Consider the following 21,425-nt stretch of genomic DNA (forward strand, 5'->3'; position numbering starts at 1 on the left):
AAGGGAAAGGGAAAAGGGAAAGGGAAAGGGAAAGGGAAAGGGAAAGGAAAGGAAAGGAAAGGAAAGGAAAGGAAAGGAAAGGAAAGGAAAGGAAAGGAAAGGAAAGGAAAGGAAGGGAAAGGGAAGGGAAGGGAAGGGAAGGGAAGGGAAGGGAAGGGAAAGGAAAGGAAAGGAAAGGAAAGGAAAGGAAAGGAAAGGAAAGGAAAGGAAAGGAAAGGAAAGGAAAGGAAAGGAAAGGAAAGGAAAGGAAAGGAAAAGGGAAAGGGAAAGGGAAAGGGAAAGGGAAAGGGAAAGGGAAAGGAAAGGGAAAGGGAAAGGGAAAGGAAAGGAAAGGAAAGGAAAGGGAAAGGAAAAGGAAAGAAAAAGGAAAAGGAAAGGAAATAGCTAAGATCACACCTAGAGGAGAGAAGGTACAGTAACTCCAAAAAATAAAGGTAAAAGATGAGAGCAAAGTACTCCAGGGATCCCTCTGGCCCAGGGAAAGAAATCTCTCAAAATGATGTTAAAATGTCATAGAAAGTGACAAGAAATAAAATCTACTGAATGAGTCCAAGAAAATATTTGTAATCAATTCACTGGTCATCCATAATTCATAATTAAGGTAATATTAACATTTTGTGCCTGTTTAAAGAAGTGGACGGAAAATGAAATATGTTAGGAGAAAAACTAAATAAATAAGGCAAGGGGCAATCTGTCAATCTTCCACATCCAGGAAGCCAAAGGGTAAATGCCTTTCTGAATTTTAAAAGTAGAGTAAGACACATCAATTTTAATTGCCTGGATTCTGAGGCCAAAACTTTGGGCATGCTTCCTTGTTTAAAATAACAACAGCACCAACAAGTATTTATTGAGCATTTGCCATGGGTCAGATACTGTTGTGAGCACTGTAGAGAATACAGCATTGAAGGTGACAGACGAGGCTCTGTCCTTATGGAGCTTACGTGCTGTCACAAAAAGGAATGATAAATATGGTTAGACCAGGGAACAAAGCATGACTAATTCTCTGGTAAAAAGAATCCTGCCTTATAAGGCAGAATCTTTCTTGCTGAATTGCAATTTTACAGAGACCTGAATCTTTTCCAGTAGGAGAAACTTACTTGTATGGGTTTAATAGGTTTGGAGGCCTTTTAAGGTGCAGGATTGGAGATAAAAGGCAAATCCTGTCAAGTCAGAGAAGAGTTGATGTTCTGACTCTTCCAACCCTGCCCGTCCTAATTCACAATTCATCTGTGACTGTGGTACAGAACTTGGTTAATACAACAAATTTCTAGAAAGCTCTGCTACATTTGGAAGCAAAATGAGAAGTAAACAAAATCTGTCTTCACTATTCTCTGCCATCTCCTTCATTTACTACGTCTTCTTGTATTCCTGTCTTTTTCTCTCCCTTTTTTCTATTTTAAGATTTTTTAAATTCTTCAAAGAATCAATGTTTTCATTTATGATAATATTTTCCCAGGTCTTATTCTTAATATCCCTTCACAGAGACAGGCTGGGGGGTGGAGGGTTGGGTGATCAATTAAATCAAGAGTTCTAGGGACATAGTGTAAAACCAAGTACAGTTTAATTTCCCTCACTTGAGCCCTCTTATCATATCCCTACAAGTCCCCTTCCCTCTTTTTCCATCACTCTTTGGTTCCTGACTTTCTTTCTACTCTATCATCCTCTTTCTCCTTCCCTCCAATTCCTCTCCCATCTTTTCTGGGTAGAAAAAAAATGATCACTGATAGGGAGAGGTGGAGTTGAATAATACAAAAGGATTGACAGTCTGATGTGTATGCAGTTAAATTTTGTCCCTTTGAGTTTAAAACACTGCCTTGTGTGAATAAATTTCACTAGAACCATGGTTACTAGACATAACACTCAGAAGATTGTGAAGATAAAGTTTGATGCATTTTCTTAGCTGTCTAAAGATATTCTTCCAAAAATCCTTTTGTGTTTTTGTATATATTGAACAATTTGCATGAGAGAAAGAGAGGCAGAGAGAGAAGTGTTTTGCCTGTTTTGCCTCCCACCAGGTAAGGTACTCCACTCTCAAAGGTCTCTTTATGCCCTGGGTCTGGCATCCCTAAAATTATCTTCATATTGCATATCTAGACCTCCTCACTTTCCTACCCCAGCCTGGCTCCCTGCAGGGATACTGGGAATAGACTCCACCCAGGTGTGGAGTCCTACAGATTTAGATTTGAAGCCCAGCTTTATGTCTTATTAGCCCAGTGACCTTAGGCAAGTTACTTAACTCTCTTAACAATTTTCTTGCCTTAAAATGGTGCTCATAAAACCATCCCCATTATATTGTTATCAACATTTCAGTATCTAATCCATATAGGTATTAATCACCATGTGTGATACATAATTGCCATTTAATAGTATATATGATGTGTGTGTATGTGTGTATATATATATATATATATATATATATATATATATATATCATATATTTACACCCCATATGCCCATATGTTACTCATACACACATGCAATTTACTTATCTGTCCTCAAGGCCATCCTGTCAGAGTTCTGCCCTCCTGCCCTTGAAGCATTAGCATTTTTCCAAATTCACAATTAGCTAATGCAAGAATCTAATCAATGAAAATGTGCTAATAAGAAAGAATAAGAGAAGAGGGTAATGACTACTGCCTGCCAACTCAAATATCCCTCAGTGGTAAAATATGGCTCTTGGAAAACAAAACTGTACTAAAAAATGCATAGGCCAGAGCAGTGACTTATGATGTGAATTTTAAGTAGCATCATATGGGAGATTCCTGTAGTAGTTCTCTGTAACTGTGACTGCTTCTGTACATGTGCTAATATGTAAGCCCTCACTAATTTTAAAATAAGTAAATAAAACTTCAATGGATATTGTGTCCTTTTCATATAAATTAAATATATGCAGAGATACTCCATTTACCCCAGAACATTCTACAAAACAAATACACCTTCTCAGGAATACAGGGCAATGGGAAGGCTAAATGCCCATGCAATGTCAGTGATAGAGCAAACCCAGAACACAATTCTCTTTCAAGTCAATATTTCTAGACCATACTGTGGTGACTCCATAAGGTGTAACTAATAAGTCATACAGAGAAAGATGGATACCATATGTTTTCACTCTTATGTGGATCCTGAGAAACTTAACAGAAAACCATGGGGGAGGGGAAGGGAAAAAAAAAGAGAGGGAGGGAGCGAAACCATAAGAGACTCTTAAAAACTGAGAATAAACTGAGGGTTGGTGAGGATGGGATGGAGGGGAGGGTAGGTGATGGGTATTGAGGAGGGCACCTGTTGGGATGAGCACTGGGTGTTGTATGGAAACCAATTTGACAATAAATTTCATATTAATAAATAAATAAATATAAAAAATAATAAATAAATATAAAAAATAATAAATAAATAAATAAATAAATACCCAGCTTTGAAAACTCCATCCAAAAGATCCAAAATTTGTGAATTGGGCAATGGCAAGAGAGTTGCACCTTTTGCCACACTAACAGGAAAGACTCTTAAGTAATGGACTCGGTGCCTGCCCATACGAGTCAGCCACTTAGTCATTTTTCTAGACGCTATCCATCACTGAGCACATTGCCGAATTTCATGCAACCTAATTTAAACGTCTATCTGGCTGTTCTGATTGGAATAAACAATCAAAGTAAAAGCTTGACAACTCTGACACCTAGTGGCTGGGAAGAAACTGGTGAAGATCAGCTTGGGAAAATTAGCTAGCTAATTACTGCGGCAGTATCTTGCAAACACACAGAACTTAATGATAATTAATACATTTTTTTAGTACTAATTCTAAAAGCAATCTTATAAAAGTCTATTTTGGCTCTGTATTTATTTGGAGTTTAAAAGGAGGCTGAAAGACTTGCATTTGTAAAGTACATTTTCCTGTTCAAATTTACACAGCAAAATTTCACTAATCTTCAGAGATCAAACAAGAAAACTAAAGGTTGATTCATACGTTGACATATTCATGATCCTTTCCCTTAATTTTGTATGTACATCTATATCCTTTTCCTGGTCATCAGGTGATTTTTATCCTCAAGTATCCCCCTGTCAAATATAAAAGCCATGTGGCCAAGCCATCACAGAGGTTTCCTATATGCCACTGAGGCATCCTGAATCAAAGGGTAGCTATATCTTCACAAACCAGCAGGAGTTTTCTTTAAGAGAGGTATATGGACACATGTGGAACCCCCCAAACTGCACATCTTAAAGCAAGGACCACAATGAATCTGTATGAACACGGCAGGTCAGCACAGCACAGCACAACCTATTTCTGCCCTAAACATTAGAAGGTAAGTTTCCCCAGATCCACTTAAAACTGACAGGCAGGATGGTAGGAAGCTAAAGTGTTCATCTCCTCCACCAAGGAAAGTTCTGACTCCTACCTGCTGACGTTTGAAGGCTAAATAATCCAGATTTTCCAGCTCCTTCCCAAGCTTCTGGTAGGTTTTCTGGAGGTCAGATTTATTGGAAACGTTTTTAAGAGACTCAAATGTTCTTTGAAACTGAAATTGAAAACAAAAGTAAATCATTAGGATAGCAGCACATTTTCCTCGAATGCCTAACTAGCTAAAACAGGGAAAGAGTCAACACTGAGCCTCAGTTTCCCTCATTCATAATAGAAAGATAACAAATACTAATTGCCTCTCAATGAAATTTAAGAAAGACTGATTATAAAGGATTAGAAGCTGTATCATAAGAACAACAAACATTATTGCATGAATGGGAAGCGTGTTTAGTCTTCATTCCAACAAAAGAGCATACTGCATTTTCAAAAAATGGGTGCCTGGGTGGCTCAGTCAGTTAAGTGACTGACTTTGGATCTCAGCTCAGGTCTTGATTTCGGGGTCATGAGTTCAAGCCCCACATTGGACTCTGCGCTGGGCATGAAGCCTACTTGAAAAAAAAAAAAAAAAAGGAAACCTGTTTTAGCATACACCACTACTTCTAAAGAAAAAAACTGCAATGAATATATGATTTTAAATCATAATGAGGAAGTATTAAAAGGGCTCTCACATTCCAATCATGGAAACAAATTCATGTAAAGGTAGCTACTTGCCTCTACAGACATATCTATGCAAAATAAGTACCCTACAAACTTCAACCAGGAAGATCTCTCAGATCTTATATTTTGAGAAGGAAAGAAAACTAACATTTTGGCAATGAAAGCATATGTAGCATGTTCAGCAAACATTTATTCATTTCTGCTCTATAATGCAGATGAGTTATAAAATCAGTTCTGCTGAATCAGAACACTTCTGTTCATTTTTGAGTCAGATACTAGATAAACACAAAGGAGACAAATTGCAGTGGATCATAGAATATTGTTCTGCTGCTAATAATTAATTAAGCAAAGGGAGCTCACAAGAAATTCAATTCTTGATTTATTTTAGTAAATTAGAACATACTTTGGAAGATTAGTGATTTAAAATGTCAAGTAATGTCACTTACAATGACATTTACATTTGCTCTCTCTTCATGCCATTCATTTCCCATATTCTCACTGTGTGCCTTTAGATAGACTCCTACAGATAGAGACTTCACCATCTTAAACACACCAGAATTCCACTGTGACTATGATGCTGTGAGACAGGCTAGTAAGATTTTATAGAGTATTATTAAGTTTCCAGGGAAATTACTTGACCCTTACTATTCAAACTCTATGGAGTAAGTCATATTATAACGGCATTCTACTGAATTAAATCCTCAATTTCACGAAAGCAACATGTTTATCTCAATCCAAGGTGACAGAGGAAAAAGAAATGAGAAATAACAATGCTAAGCTTCCACAGCTCTACAGTAAATTAAATTCAACAAATAATCTTTTAGAACCTACTATGCACAAGGTACTATGAATATAAAACACATTTCCTGCCCTAAAGGAACTTACAGACTACCAAGGAAACTAGACATGAAACTCAGAAGTGGGAAAGGCACTGACATTTACTGTGGGCCCGCTCAGTGCCAGGTACTTGAAGCCTCCCAGCTGAATCCTCACAGGATTTCCTATTTCTCTCCCCATTCTACAAGTGAGTAAACTGTTACTCAGAAAATATAAACTGGGTTTTTACAACAATATTTGTGCTTATTCTACTATACCATTAACTCCAACACAAGGCAATGCAGTAAAGAGAGTACAAAAACAAAGGGATAAAAGCAACATGTTGTAAAACAGAAAAAAAATCTTTATATTAATTGAGGGATCAGGCTGGGTAGAAGACACGAAGAGATCTGAATTGAGTTCCAAATGGCAGGAGAGTTCTCAGAACCTTAAATGGGAACAAACTCTACCCATCAGTTTAAACATAGCCAAAGTCTGCTCCTTTTCCCCATTTTATAGCAAACATAATTTTGATGTAATTTTAATGACCTTTATATTAACTCTCTCTCATGTTGCACGATCATTCCTGTGCCTTGCCCATTTCTTGGTCCCTTCTCGCTATGTTCAAGTCAAAATACTAGATCTAACATTCTAAACAATTTAAGTAATTTCACTTATAATTAATATAAACTGTTTTACCATTCTGTTTAATTCTAAGCACTTTATTTTCCCTAAAAAAATATTAGCTCTACTTCTCAAATATTTCTTCTTCACATTTATTTCTGTGAACTTTATATAGCTACAAGTAGGAACTTTAGGGTAAACACATTTGTAAGTCTTCAAAATAAAAAAATAAAAAAATAAAAAAAAAACATGAAAATCAAGCAATGTGTTCATGGCCAAAGAAAAAAGGGAGAAAATCCAGCAATAACACATCACCACAAAATGTTTTTCTGAAAGACCAGAGTTTGTGTGAAATGGAGATTTTTAAGTTTGACCTTTCATTATCAAGACTTACACTCTCCATTTATTGATACTAAATAGCTCAAAGCACTCAAACTATGATGATTCATTTATTTAAGTAGATTTTTCCAATACAACAACAAATAATTGTCAAGGAGAGGTCATACAATATCTATTGTGTACTTTAGGTTAGATCCCTAGTAAGCACACCCCGTCTCTCTCTATTTATATTTAAAGATGGTAAAGAGTAAAAGCAATAATTTTGCTTTGCAGATAAAGCTGACATAAAAAGATATTAAAAATAAGACAATGATTAAAGTGAGGTTTACATTTTACTTAAAAAAATCAGATGTTGACCTTATTTGAGGATTTTTCATTCCAACAGGTCACTATGCTTGATCACTGAAATAGACCTCTTGAGATTTTCTCAATGTGTTGCAATTTCATTACGTTGACTATGTCTCAAAATAAATGATCTCTCACTTGAAGATAAGTTGGGAAAGGAAGCACAACTAACTGAAGAGATTTTAACATTCCTAGATTTTACCTGTTCAAACTTTTGAGTGGAAATTTAAAACAAGCAAAGAAGTCCCAAATAATTTGTTGGACATTAAATTTATCCTGTTAATATTTTTACCCTACTATAAACAAAATTCAAACATAAAAAGAAAAAGCCCAATGAATAAATCTGACCCATGAACACGCCTAGGAATGTTTTAAAACTTCCGAAAGAATATCAAGATGGTCTCTGAACTGAGAAATAAATGCAAATTCTGTCCTATTTGACAACCTTATCAAATATCACAAGACAGACAAGACAAAAATGAGAAGATGCAAACATTATCTCTAAGCCCAAAATCTGCCATTAAAGTAAGCACTCTAAACACTCCCACAGTGTTTTCTCATCAAATCCTTTTCTGTTCAGATTTTGGTTCAAGATGGCAATGTAGGAAGATCCTGAATTCACATCCTCCCACAGACACACTGAAGCTACAGCTATATATGTAACAATTTCCTCTGAACAAACCTAAAAACTGGCAGAGCAACTGCTTCACATCAAGCAAATGAAATGTAAACCACATCAAAACAGGTAGGAAAAGCTAAGGCACAAACTCACCATAAACCCTATCCCCATCACGGCAACCAACATTTGGGAGGAAACTCAAAACCCACAGCTATCCCTGAGTATTATAGGATTTGTATGCCACTTTAGGCATGCCAATATTTAAGACCAACACCTAAAACAAGTGGCTTTGAAGACCAATAAGGCTCATGCTCACAAGATCCACAGGGCCACTGGCAAACTGAGAAATGGCTCTTAAAAAGCTGCATGCAGATTCATCCACCAAGAGCCCAGCACAGAAGCTGCCCTTGAAAAGCATCCCAACCTTACATGAAAAAGACTCACTTACTAATTTTCTTTTATTTTTTTAACTTAATTCCAGTATAGTTAACATACACTATTATATTAATTTCAGGAAGACAATATAGTGATTCAACAATTCTATACCCTGCTCATCAGTGCACATACGTGTACTCTTAATCCCTCTCACCTATTTCACCCATTCCCTCCCCCCCTTTAGTAACCATCAGTTTATTCTTTATAGATAAGAGTCCATTTTTGGTTTGTCTTTTTTCCTTTGTTTGATTGGGTTATTTTTTTTAAGTTTTTATTTGAATTCCAGCTAGTTAACATAGAGTGTAATATTAGTTTCAAGTGTACAATATAGTTATCCAACAATTCCATACAATACCCAGTGCTCATCACAAGTGCACTCCTTAATCCCCATCACCTATTTAACCCATGACCTAATTCACCTCCTTTCTGGTAACCATCAGTTTGTTCTCTATAACTAAGACTCCATGTCTTGGTTTGCCTCTCTTTTTTTTCTTTCCCTGTGCTCATTTGTTTTGTTTCTTAAATTCCACATAAGAGTGAAATCATACGATATTTGTCTTTCTCTGACTTGTTCCATGTAGCATAATACTGTATAGCTCCATCCATGTCATTGCAAATGACAAAAATTTCATTCTTTTTTAGATGTCTGAGTAATATTCCGCTGTATATATGCACCCCTTCTTTACCATTCATCAGCCAGTGGACATGGGGGCTGTTTCCATAATTTGGCTATTGTAGATAATGCTGCTATAAACTTTGGGATGCCATGTACCCCTTTGAATTAGTGTTTTTGTATTTGGGGGTAAATACCTGCTAGTGCAAATGCTGGATTGTAGTTCTATTTTTTTTTTAACTTTTTGAAGAGCATCCATACTATTTTCTAGAGTGGCTGTACCAGTTTGCATTCAAACCAACAGTGCAGGAGGTTCCCTTTTCCCCACAGTCTTCCCAACACTACTGATTTTTGTGTTGTTGATTTTAGCCATTGTGACAGGTGGAAGGTCATAACTCACTATAGTTTTGATTAGTATTTCCCTGATCATGAGTGATGTTGAGCATCTTTTCATGTGTTTGTTAGTCATCTATCTTCTTTGGAAAAATGTCTATTCATGACTTCTGTCCATTTTTTAATTGGATCATTTATTTTTGGGGTATTGAGTTTTAGAAGTTCTTTATACATTTTGGATACTAATCCTTTCTCAGAGATATCATTTGTAAGTATCTTCTCCTGTTCCATATGTTGCCTTTTAGTTTTTCTTCCTACACTGTGCAGAAGCTTCTTATTTTGAAGTCCTAACAGTTTATTTTTGCTTTTGTTTCCCTTGCCTCAGGAGACAATTATAAAGAAGTTGCTATGGCCAATGTCAAAGAAGTTACTGCCTATGTTCTGGGATCTTTATGGTTTCAGGTCTCACGTATAGGTCTTTAATCCATTTTGAGTTTATTTTTGTGTATGATGTAAGAAAGTCATCCATTTACATTCTTTTGCATGTTGCTGTTTAGTTTCCCAGCACCATTTGTTAAAGAGACATTCATTTACCCATTGGATACTCTTTCCCACTTTGTCAAAGATTAATTGACCATATAGTTGTGGGTTCATTTCTGAGTTTTCTATTCTATTGATCTATGTGTCTATTTTTGTGCCAGTACCATATTGTTTTGAGCACTACAGATTTGTAATATAACTTGAAGTCCAGACTCATGATGCTTCCAGCTTTGCTTTTCTTTTTCAAGGTTGCTTTGGCTATTCAGGGTTTTTTGTGGTTCCCTACAAATTTTAGGATTGTTAATTCTAGCTCTGTGAAAAATGCAGATAGGGATTTCATTAAGTGTAGATTGGTTTGGGTAGTACAGACATTTTAACAATATTTGTTTTTCCAAACCATGAGCACGGATTGGAATATTTTCCACTTGTTTCTGTCAACGTCAATATCATGCATCCATGTTTTATAGTTTTCAGAGTATAGGTCTTTCATCTCTTTGGTTAAGTTTATTCCCAGGTATATTATAATCTTTGGTGCAACTGTGAAGAAGATTGCTTTCTTTTTTTAAATATTTTTTATATTTAATTATTTTTGAGAGAGAGAGAGAGAGAATGCACAAGTAGGGGAGGGGCAGAGAGAAAGACACAGAATGAGAAGCCGGCTACAGGCCCTGCACTATCAGTGCAGAGCCCAATGTGGGGCTCAAACTCATAAACTGTGAGATCATGACCTGAGCCAAAGTCAGATGCTGAACCAACTATACCACCCAGGCGCCCCAAGAGGATTGCCTTCTTAATGACCCTTTCTGTTGCTTTGTTATTAGTATAAAAAGGTACAACAGATTTCTGTACTTTAATTTTGTATCCTGAAACCTACTGAATTTATTAGTTCATATCATCTGCAAATTGTGAAAGTTTTGCTTCTTCTCTACCAATCTGTATGTCTTTTATTCCTTCCTCTTGTCTGAATGGTATGACTAGGACTGCAGCATTATGTTAAATAATAGTGGTGACAGTGGACATCCTTGTCTTCTTCCTGACTACAGAGGAAAAGCTCTAGTTTTTCACTATTGTGTATGATGTTAGCTGTGGGTCTTTCATATAAGGTCTTTATTATATTGAGGTATGTTCCCTCTAATCCTACTTTGTTGAGGCTTCTTATAATGAATGGATGTTGTACTTTGTCAAACACTTTTTCTGCATCTATAGAAATGATCATAAGATTTTTATCACTTGTTTTATTGATGTGATGCATCACATTCATTAACATGCAAACACTGAACAACCCCTGTAGCCCACAAATAAATCCTACTTGATTGTGGTGAATCATTTTTTAATGTATTGTTAGACTCAGTTTGCTAACATTTTGTTGAGGATTTTGCATCTATATTCAACAATGATAATAGTCTGTAGTTCTCTTTTTCTATAGTGTCTTAACCTGGTTTCGGTATCAAGGTAAGGCTGGCTTCATACAATGAGTTACGAAGTTTTCCTTCCTCTTCTGTTTTTTAGAATAGATTGAGGAGAACAGGTATTAGTACTTCTTTAAATATTTAGTAGAATTCACCTGTGAAGTTCTCTGGCCCTGGACTTTCATTTGCTGAGAGTTTTTTGATTACTGATTCAATTTCATTGCTGGTAAGTAATTGGTCTGCTCAAATTTTTTCTATTTCTTCCTGTTTTAGTTTTAAGAGGTTATATGTTTCCAGGAATTTATCCATTTCTTCTAGATTGTCTAGTTTGTTACCATATAATTTTCACAATATTCTCTTACAATCTTTTGTATCTCTGGGGTGTTGGTTGTTATTTCTCCCCTTTCATTTCAGATTTTATCTATTTGAATCTCTCTCTGTCTCTCTCTTTCTCTGTCTCTCTCTGATGGGTCTGGCTAAAGGTTTATTGATTTTGTTGATGTTTTCAAATAATCTGCTCCTGGTTTCATTCATCTATTCTATTGGTTTTTTAGTTTCTATATCATTTATTTCTGCTCTAATCTTTCTTATTTCCTTTCTTCTACTGGTTTTAGGTTGTATTTTTTGTTCTTTTTCTAGTTCCTTTAGATGTAAGGTTAAGTTTTTATTTGGGATTTTTCTTGCTTCTTGAAGTAAGCAAGAAAGTTTATTGCAATAAATTTCCCTTTTAGAAGTGTTTTTGCTGCATCCCAAACATTTTGGGCCATCATGTTTGCATTTTTTCTCAATGTATTTTTTTTATTTCCTCTTTCATTTCCTAATTGACCCCTTTGCTGTTTAGTAGAATGTTACTTAACCTTCATGTATTTGTGCTCTTTCCAGATTTTTTCTTGTGGTCCATTTCTAGAGTCCCAGCATTGTGGTCAGAAAACATGTGTAGTAGGACTTCAATCTTTGTACATTTCTGGGGCTTGTTTTGTGGTCTAATATTGATCTATTCCAAAGAATGTTCCATGTGCACTTGAAAAGAATGTATATTCTACTGTTTTAGAATTCTATTTATAATTCTACTGTTTAAATCCATCTGGCCCAGTGTGTCATCCAAAGCCACTGTTTCCTTGTTGATTTTTCTGCTTAGGTGATCTGTCCATTGATGTAAGTGGGGTGTTAAAGTTCCCTACAATTATTATATTACTATTGATTATTTCCATTATGGTTGTTATTAACTATTTTATGTATTTGGATTCTCTCATGTTGGGTGCATAAATATTTGTAATTGTTATATCTTCTTGTTGGATTGTCCCCCTTATGATTATAGTGTCCTTTGTCTCTTGTTATAATCTTTGATTAAAATCTATTTTGTCCTATTGAAATATTGGAGGCCCTTCAGGCCTGCAGTTTCTGCTGAAAAATCCACTGAGAACATTACAGAGTTTCCCTTATATATAATTGTTTTCTTTTCTATTGAGGCTTTTGAAATTCTCTCCTTATCACTATTGTCATTTTAATTACTATGGGTCTTAGGGTAATGTCCTTGGATAGTTTTTGTTGGGGGATCATTGTGCCTCCTGGACCTCAGTATCTATTCCTTTTGCCAAATTTGGGGAGTTTTTTAACTATTACATCTTCAAATAATTTTTTTGCCCTTTTTTCTCTCTCTCTTCTCCTTCTGGGATCCCTATAATGCAAATGTTATTACACTTCATGATGCCACTGAGTTCCCCAAGTCATTCTCATTTTGTTTGTTTGTTTTTCCCTCTCACCTGCTTAGCTTCTTTTCCATTACTCTGTCCTCCAGGTTGCTGATCAGTTCTTCTGCTTCCTCTGGTCTACTATTTATTCTATTATATTTTTAACTTCACTTATTGAGTTCATCATCCCTGATCAGTTCTTTTTATGTTTTCTATCTCTTTGATAAAGGTTTCAGAGAAGTCTTCCACTCATCTCTCAACTCCAGTGAGTATCTTTATGATCATTATTTAAATTCTCTATCAGGCATATTATGTCTATTTCACTTAGGTCTCTTGCTATGATTCTGTCCTGTTATTTCATTTGGGATACTGGTTTTGGGCTTTTCTTGTTTGTTCCTTGTCTAGCACCTTTAGGTTTAAGATTAGTTTGTGTATTTGACTTTTCTTGTTTTTGTTTGTTTGTTTGTTTGTTTGTTTGTTTTTTAGAGTGTGTGTGCATGAGCAGGGGAAGGGTAGAGACAGGGGGAGAGAGAATCTTAAGTAGGCTCCATGCCCAGAGAGGAGCCCAACATGAGGCTCAATATCATGACCGTGAGATCATAACCTGAGCCAAAATCAAGAGCTGAATGCTTAAATGACTAATTTAAATGACTAACCCATTAAATGACATTTAAATGACTAACCCAATTGCCTGAAACTGTTTTTGCTTCTTGATAAAGGCCTGTATTGCTATATACTTCCCTATTAGGACCAGCTTTACTTCATCCAAAAGGTTTGGGCTGCCATATTTTCACTTTTATTTGCTTCCTTTTTGCTTTAATTTCTTCTTTAATTTTCTGGTTAACTAATTCATGCTTTAGTAAGATGTTCTTTAACCTCTATAATTGGAAGGCCTTCCAAATTATTTCTTGTGGTTGACTTCAAGTTTCATAGCTTTATGGTCTGAAAATATACATTGTATAATCTCAATCTTTTTGTATGGCTTAGGCCTGATTTGTGACCCAGTATGTGATCTATTCTGGAGAATGTTCCATATGCACATGAAAAGAATGTGTATTCTGCTGCTTTAGGATGAAATATTATGAATATAATTGTTAAGTCCATCTGGTCTGGTGTGTCATTCAAAGCCATTGTTTCTTTGCTGATTTTCTGCTTAGATGATCTGTCCATTGTTGTAAGTGGGATGTTAAGGTCCCCTACTATTATTGTATCAATGAATTTCTTTATGCTTCTTATTAATTGATTTATATATTTGGGTGCTTTCAAGTTGGGGCCATATTTATAACTGTTAGATCTTCTTGTTGGATAGACCCCTTTATTATGATATAGTGACCTTCTTCATCTTATACCACAGTCATTGGTTTAAAATCTAGTTTGTCTAAATATGGCTACTCTGGCTTTCTTTTGATGTCCATTGGCATGATAATTTGTTCTCCACTCCATCACTTTCAATTTGGAGGTGTCTTTGGGTGTAAAATGAGTCTCTTATAAGCAGCATATCAATGGTTTTTGGTTTTTTTAATCCAATTTGATACTCTATGTCTTTTAACTGGAGTATTTAGTCCATTTGCATTCAGAGTAATTGTGATAGATATTAATTTAGTGCCATTGTATTACCTGTAAAGTCACTATTCCAGTAGACTGTCTCTGTTGTTTTCTAGTCTTTGTTCTTTTGTCTCTCTTTCCCACTCAAATGGTCCCCTTTAATAATTCTTGCAGAGCTTGTTTATGGTCATGAACTACTTATCTTTTGCTTGTCTTGGAAACTCTTTTTCTCTCTTTCTATTCTAAATGACAGTTTTGCTGGATAAAGAATTCTTGGCTGCATATTCTTCCCATTTAGCATGTTGAATATATCATGCCACTACCTTCTGGCCTGCCCAATTTCTATGAACAGGTGTGCTGCTAACTTTATGTGTCTACCCTTGTAAGTTAAGGATCTTTTGTCCTCAGCTGCTTTCAGAGTCTCTCTTTGTCTTTTGGAAGTTTCCCTAGGCAAACTTGTCTTGCACATGATATGTCTTGGTGTTGACCTGTTTTTGTTGATTTTTAGGGGAGCTCTCTGTGCCTCTTGGACTTGAATTCCTGTTTCCTTCCCTAGATTAAGGAAGTTATCAGCTAGAATTTATTCAAATAAACCTTCTGCCACTTTTTGCTGCCCTTCCTCTTGAACACATATGATATACCTATTATTGCACTTTACAGAATCTCTGATTTCCCTAATTCTATATTCATGATCTAATAATTTCATTCCCTTCTTCTTTTCAGCTTCACTATTTTCCATAATTTTATCTTCTTTATCACCTATTTGTTCCTCTGCATCTTCCATTCTCATGATTACAACCAGTCAGTTTTGCATCTCAGTTACAACATTTTTATTTCAGCCTGACTAGTCTTTAGGTCTTTTATCTCTGCATCAAGGGTTGCTCTGGTATCTTCTATTCTTTTTTCAAGGCCAGCTAGTTAATCCTCATGACTGTTGTTCTAAATTCTTGTTTGGACATACTGCTTGTATCTGTTTTGATCAGATATCTGGCTGTGGTTTCTTCTTGATCTTTCCTTTGGGAAAAATTCCTCCATCTTGTCATTTTGTCTAGGTTTCTGTCTTTTGTGTGTTATGACAACTTGTTATGTTTCCTGCTCCTGAGAGTAATGCTGTATTAGGAAGGGGTCATACACTGTCCAGGGCCTGGTGCTTCAAGGAAGGGTTTCCAGTATATGCTGTGCACTCTGCTGTTGTAATTTGTCTGCTTTTTCCCACAGGCGATCCTCTGCAGAGTTCCTTTTTGCTTGCAGTGGGAGTATTTAGATCTTTAACTAGCTGTGTTTTGATTTGTTAGAATATGCCTGATTTAAAAAAAAAAAGGCTGATCCAAAAAAAAAAGTTGATCTGAAAAAAACATGAAAAGGAAATGAAAAACAAACAAATGAACAGAAACTATAAGCCTGATTTTTAAAAAAGAAAGAAAGAGAGGAGCAAAGATAGCAGAACAGCATGGAAGCTTTTTGTGTAACTTACATCCATGAAATACAGCCAGACCAACACTAAACCATCCTACACACCTAGAAAACTTATTGGAAGATTAACGCAACAATCTGCACAACCTGAACCACAGAATACAGCAGGTACACAGCACGGAGAGCTGAACTTGGGGAGCAAGAAGCCGCGAAAGGTAGGGAACTGCTTTTGTGAGTGGAGAGAGGACTCAGACTGGAGAGGTGGGGAGAATACGGGAAAAGCACCCCACCCCAAAAGCAGCTGGAGAGAAAGTGGAAACTTGGAAATAGCTGCAGGGACTAAACTAAAAAGGGAGAAAGGAAAAAGGAGAGAGTTTAAATTCATTAAGACTGTAAACAAGGAGAGCACAAAAGCTGCAACTCCGCAGCTCGATACCTGGCAGTGCTCTGGTGGAACAGGCGAATCTCCAGGAACAGAGTAGGGGCCGGGAGGTTCTCGGGCCACACGGGGAAAACCAGTTCCACTGCTGGAAGGACATTTGGTAGAGGCTGTTGAAGCCACCTGGTCCCAGCAGACCCCAGAAAATGGCCACATTCGCTGGTGCTGGAACAAGGTCATTAAGGGTGAAGCCTGGTACCAGATGTGTGTTGTGATTTTCCATAATCCCTGAAACGCTGCTGCTACACTATCTCGCGTACTTTTTCTGGGATGGGCTGGCACCTGGCTGTAGTCTTGGGGCATCGGCAACAGCAGGGTCCAGTGGGCATTCCTAGGTGCAGCCGACATTCAGCCATTGCTCATTCGGCCATTGCTCAGTGAGACCCTCCTGCAGAGGGGTGGAATGGGTCAAAGCCGCAGTCCTTCAGAAGTAAGGGGCTGGGGAAAACAGCCACATCTGAGACAAAACTCAGGAGAGAGGTACTGCCTAGGGCCTGATCATGGAGAGTAAAAAAGCAGGAGAAGACGAGAGCTGAAGACAGAGGATGCTGAGCCGGGAGAACAGCGCCATTTTCACCGCTCCCACACATGCCTATACGCACCTATGAGCACCGCAACACTCCACCCCATTAGGCTAGCAGCGCCATCTAGTGGACAGTGGAGCTACTAAACTGAGCCCTGCCCAATTGGGCCAACTTCGCTCTTCAAGTACACAAGTCTCACCACTGGCTTAATTAATGGACTATAAAGAGCTACACAGACTGACTTCTAGGGGAAAACGAAGCAATTTCAGTCCTACTTCAATCTGTTAGCAGGTTCATCTATTCATTTTCTTTCTTTCTTGTTTCTTATTTTTCTCTTTTACAATACCTGGACCACTTTCTTATACCATACACAAAAATAAACTCAAAATGGATGAAAGACCTAAATGTAAGATAGGAAGCCATCAAAATCCTCGAGGAGAAAGCAGGCAAAAACCACTTTGATCTTGGCCACAGCAATTTCTTACTCAACATGTCTCTGGAGGCAAGGGAAACAAAAGCAAAAATGAACTACTGGGACCTCATCAAAATAAAAAGCTTCTGCACAGCAAAGGAAACAATCAACAAAACTAAAAGGCAACCAACAGAATGGGAGAAGATATTTGCAAATGACATATCAGATAAAGGATTAGCATCCAAAATCTATAAAGAACTTATCAAACTCAACACCCAAAAACCAAATAATCCAGTGAAGAAATGGGCAAAAGAAATGAATAGACATTTCTCCAAGGAAGACATCCAAATGGCCAACCAATACATGAAAAAATGCTCAACATCACTCATCATCAGGGAAATACAAATCAAAAGCACAATGAGATACCACCTCACACCTGTCAGAATGGTTAACATTAACAACTCAGGAAATAACAGGTGTTGGCAAGGATGTAGAGAGAAAGGATCTCTTTTGCATTGTTGGTGGGAATGCAAGCTGGTGCAGCCACTCTGGAAAACAGTATGGAGGTTCCTCAAAAAACTAAAAATAGAACTACCCTACGACCCAGCAATTGCACTACTAAGCATCTATCCATGGGATACAAGTGTGCTGTTTCAAAGGGACACATGCACTCCATGTTTATAGCAGCACTATCAACAATAGCCAAAGTACGGAAAGAGCCCAAATGTCCATTGATGGATGAATGGATAAAGAAGAAGTGGTACATATATACAATGGAGTATTACTCGGCAATCAAAAAGAATGAAATCTTGCCATTTGCAACTACGTGCATGGAACTGGGGGGTATTATGCTAAGTGAAATTAGTCAGTCAGAGAAAGACAAAAATATGACTTCACTCATATGAGGACTTTAAGAGACAAAACAGATGAACATAATGGAAGGGAAACAAAAATAATATAAAAACAGGGAGGGGGACAAAACAGAAGAGACTCATAAATATGGAGAACAAACTGAGGGTTGCTGGAGGGGTTGTGGGAGGGGGAATGGGCTAAGTGGGTAAGGGGCATGAAGGAATCTACTCCTGAAATCATTGTTTCACTATATGCTAACTAATTTGGATATAAATTTTTAAAAATAAAAAATAAAATTAAAAAAAAGAAAGAAAAAAAGAAAGAGAAAAGAAAAGAAGAAAAGGAAAAGAAAAGAAAAAAATCTGGTATTTCCACCAGAACTGAAGCTGATACACTGGAGCACTCTATGATCAGTAGACTTGGTGGGTGTGAGGTGCCTATGTTGGTCCTCTAGGGGAGAGGCCCCCTGTGCTGGCTCACAGTCAGACCTTCCCTAGTAAAGATGACCCTGTATGGTGCAGGAGGTAGGGTTTGATATAAGTGGCTCCAGCCCCTACTGAAGGTGCTGTTTTGCTAACTGAAGTCCAACTGTGCTGGTGGGCAGGGGGGAAATATGTCACCACACTCTTTTACCCCCAGTGAGGAAGGTTCACACCCACTGCCACAGACAAGTGAACAATCACCCCTCCTGTTTTCCAGGCTTCCATCTGATCCCCACCCTCCCCCAGTCTGTGCTTGGGCCATCAATATCTCTGGAGCCACAGCTCTCCTGTCTTCTATCTCTGGCTGGGATTCAAAATTCCAAATTTTAAAGGACCTGGCAAGGTGGGGACCTGCTCCCTTCTTCCAGAGTACAGTGTTGAAGCACTGCTCCTGGAGCCATTCTGTCCCAGAAAAGCAGCAATGTGGATGGAACTGGAAGGTATTATGGTGAGCGAAATAAGACAGCCAGAGAAGAACAGATATCACGTGTTTTCACTCATATGTGGATCTTGAAAAACTGAACGGAAGACCATGGGGAAAGGGAAGGGGGGAAAAAAACAGATACAAACAGAGAAGGAGGGAGGCCAACCACAAGACACTATTAAATACAGATAACAAACTAAGGACAGATGAGAGTTTGGGGGAGAGGGAAAATGGGTGATGGGCAGTGAGAAGGACACTTGTTGGGATGAGCACTGGGTGTCGTATGTAAGCCAATTTGACAACAAATTATATTCATTAAAATAAACAAATAAATAAATAAATAAATAAATAAATAAATGAGAAAAAGGGAAAAAGAAAAGCAGTCACTTGACTGCACAAGTGCCTGGAGTTTATGGTGAAGCACAATGAAAACCTGCAACCAGATTATCTGCCCTCTGCATGAGCCTCTGTCCCCTGCTGTTAAGTGGCTGCTCAAAGGTGTCAACCCAATCTTTTGTCCTTGAAGAAGCAATACACCATCTTCCAAATGCAATCTAGAAAGGGTAACTTCCCTCTCCCAGTACGACCCAGGGGATCCCCACACCAGGCTGTCTGCTGTCTGCTCTCAGGCCTTTAACCTCTTCTCACCTGGACCACTGCCACCTGCTCAGATCAACTCTAGAAAATGGCACAGACTTCCAAATCCTCTGAATTTGAGCTCCACTCTGCAAAAACTTGCAATAATCAGTTCCTCCCAATTTCTCAGTCAATGATTTTTGCAGGGGTGCTCTTCTGGCACAAAACTAGCACACTGTTCTCTCTACTCCTCTCTCCCTCTCTCTCCTCTCCACAAAAAGGGCTTCCTACTCCCTATGGCACCATGCCTTTCTCTCCCCCAATTCATGTCTCTGCACTTCATATCTGCCACATTCTCGCCCTCAAATTATGCAGATGGTTCTCTTAATCCTAGGTATTCAAAGTAATTTGATGTTGATCTAGCTGTGTTCAAGGGATGGGGCAAGCCCAGGGTCCCCCCACTACTCCCATCTTAATTTCTCCCCAATGCTTATTTCTTGAGGCTTTCCAAATCTATCTCTTATTTGCTCTCATGTGCTCTAAACATATATTTTAGTATCTATTATCTCTCTCATATGTGCCTCAATCGAATAAGCCTAAAACCCATAAACTACTTCTCCTCTACCTAAAACTGAAAACCAAGGTCCTCATGCCCAGCCAGATTCCTGAAAGGCTACCTGAAGCTACCCATTCTATCTAAACAGATTCCAATCACTTTCCAAATTGTAGACGGTTCCTCCTTCATTTATCTCATTCATTCCCTACTCTACCCCATCATTTCACAACCAGATGACAGCATCAGCCTAATCACTAGCCTCAGTGCCTCCAGTCTGGCTCCCTTGCCCACTGCTGCTAGACTAACGGTCCTATAATGCAAATCTGCTTACGTCATACCCATGCTTAAAATATTTAATGATTCCCCGTTAGCTTTCAGACTACACTTCAAACTGTTTATCTTAGCACACAGGCCTTTCACAAGTAGGTCTATGCCTACCTCTCCACCTTCAACTCTTTTCATTTTTAAACATTTGGTTTGTTATTTTATTGAGTTTTGAGAATTCTCAATAAATTTTGAGTACTGGCCAATCATTATGAGTGATTTGCCTATATAGTCTTCCAGACTCTGGCTTGTCTTTTAATTGTTTTTGTTTGCTTGTTTGTTTTTAGTATAGTTGTCACACATGTTACATTAGTTTGAGGTATATAACACAGTGACCCTTCATCTCAGCCCTCAGAAGTATTACAGGTCTTTGAGTATGTACTGTTCTTGCTCTCTTCCTCCATCACCTTCTTTGTCTAGTTACTCAAATTCACTCAAAATACTTTCCCTTGATACAATTACCATCATGCCTCCATAATAGTTACACCAACTTCTATCAGAGTAACTTATATTAATTTACGTCTTAGTCTGTAAATTCCAGGAGAAAAGGGCCATGGTATTATTTTTTCTAAACTTGAATCCCTATCATACAGTAGTGATTAGCACACAGTAGTGCACAAAACACAACCATTTGCTGAATGGATTAACAATCAAATTGGAGATACCTAGAATGATGCTGGTCCCTTTTAAAGTTATAATTTTACATGGTTTAAATTTCCTTTGTCCCTAAAGTTTTCAGTATGATATCAGGCACGAATCCAGTGATCTGTACCTTATTTGTCTCCATCTATCTTTAATACCAGTATTGTGACTTGATTTTTCTTTAAACCTTAATATCTCTGCATATATTTTTCCTAGAATATTCTGCAGAATATGCTTGGCTTCTAATAGCTCTTAATAATACAATAATTTCTTCCCTTATAAACTGCTGATATTTTTAATGAAAGAAACTTTAGAAAGTCTCTTTGCTGGTATGCCTGCCTTTTAATAATAGAAGGTACCTTAAAAAAATATCAGCTACTGGGGCACCTGGGTGGCTCAGTTGGTTAAGAGTCCAACTTTTGATTTTGGCTCAGGATACGATCTGATAGTTCATGGGTTCGAAC

General features: G+C 37.5%; 1 protein-coding gene across 5 annotated transcripts in view; it reads right to left on the reverse strand.

Annotated features, from left to right (window-relative positions):
* Positions 1 to 21,425, reverse strand: part of CTNNA3 (catenin alpha 3) — a 1,731,503-nt gene that overhangs the window by 1,518,956 nt on the left and 191,122 nt on the right. For all 5 annotated transcript variants that reach the window (XM_053207653.1, XM_027062103.2, XM_053207654.1 and 2 more), the window contains one exon: positions 4,389 to 4,508. In XM_053207653.1, coding sequence (XP_053063628.1) covers positions 4,389 to 4,508 — 120 coding nt within the window. The remainder of the gene's footprint in view (positions 1 to 4,388; positions 4,509 to 21,425) is intronic.

The sequence above is a fragment of the Acinonyx jubatus genome, chromosome D2 (assembly GCF_027475565.1).
Source record: "Acinonyx jubatus isolate Ajub_Pintada_27869175 chromosome D2, VMU_Ajub_asm_v1.0, whole genome shotgun sequence".
In the NCBI taxonomy this organism is placed as follows: Eukaryota; Metazoa; Chordata; class Mammalia; order Carnivora; family Felidae; genus Acinonyx; species Acinonyx jubatus.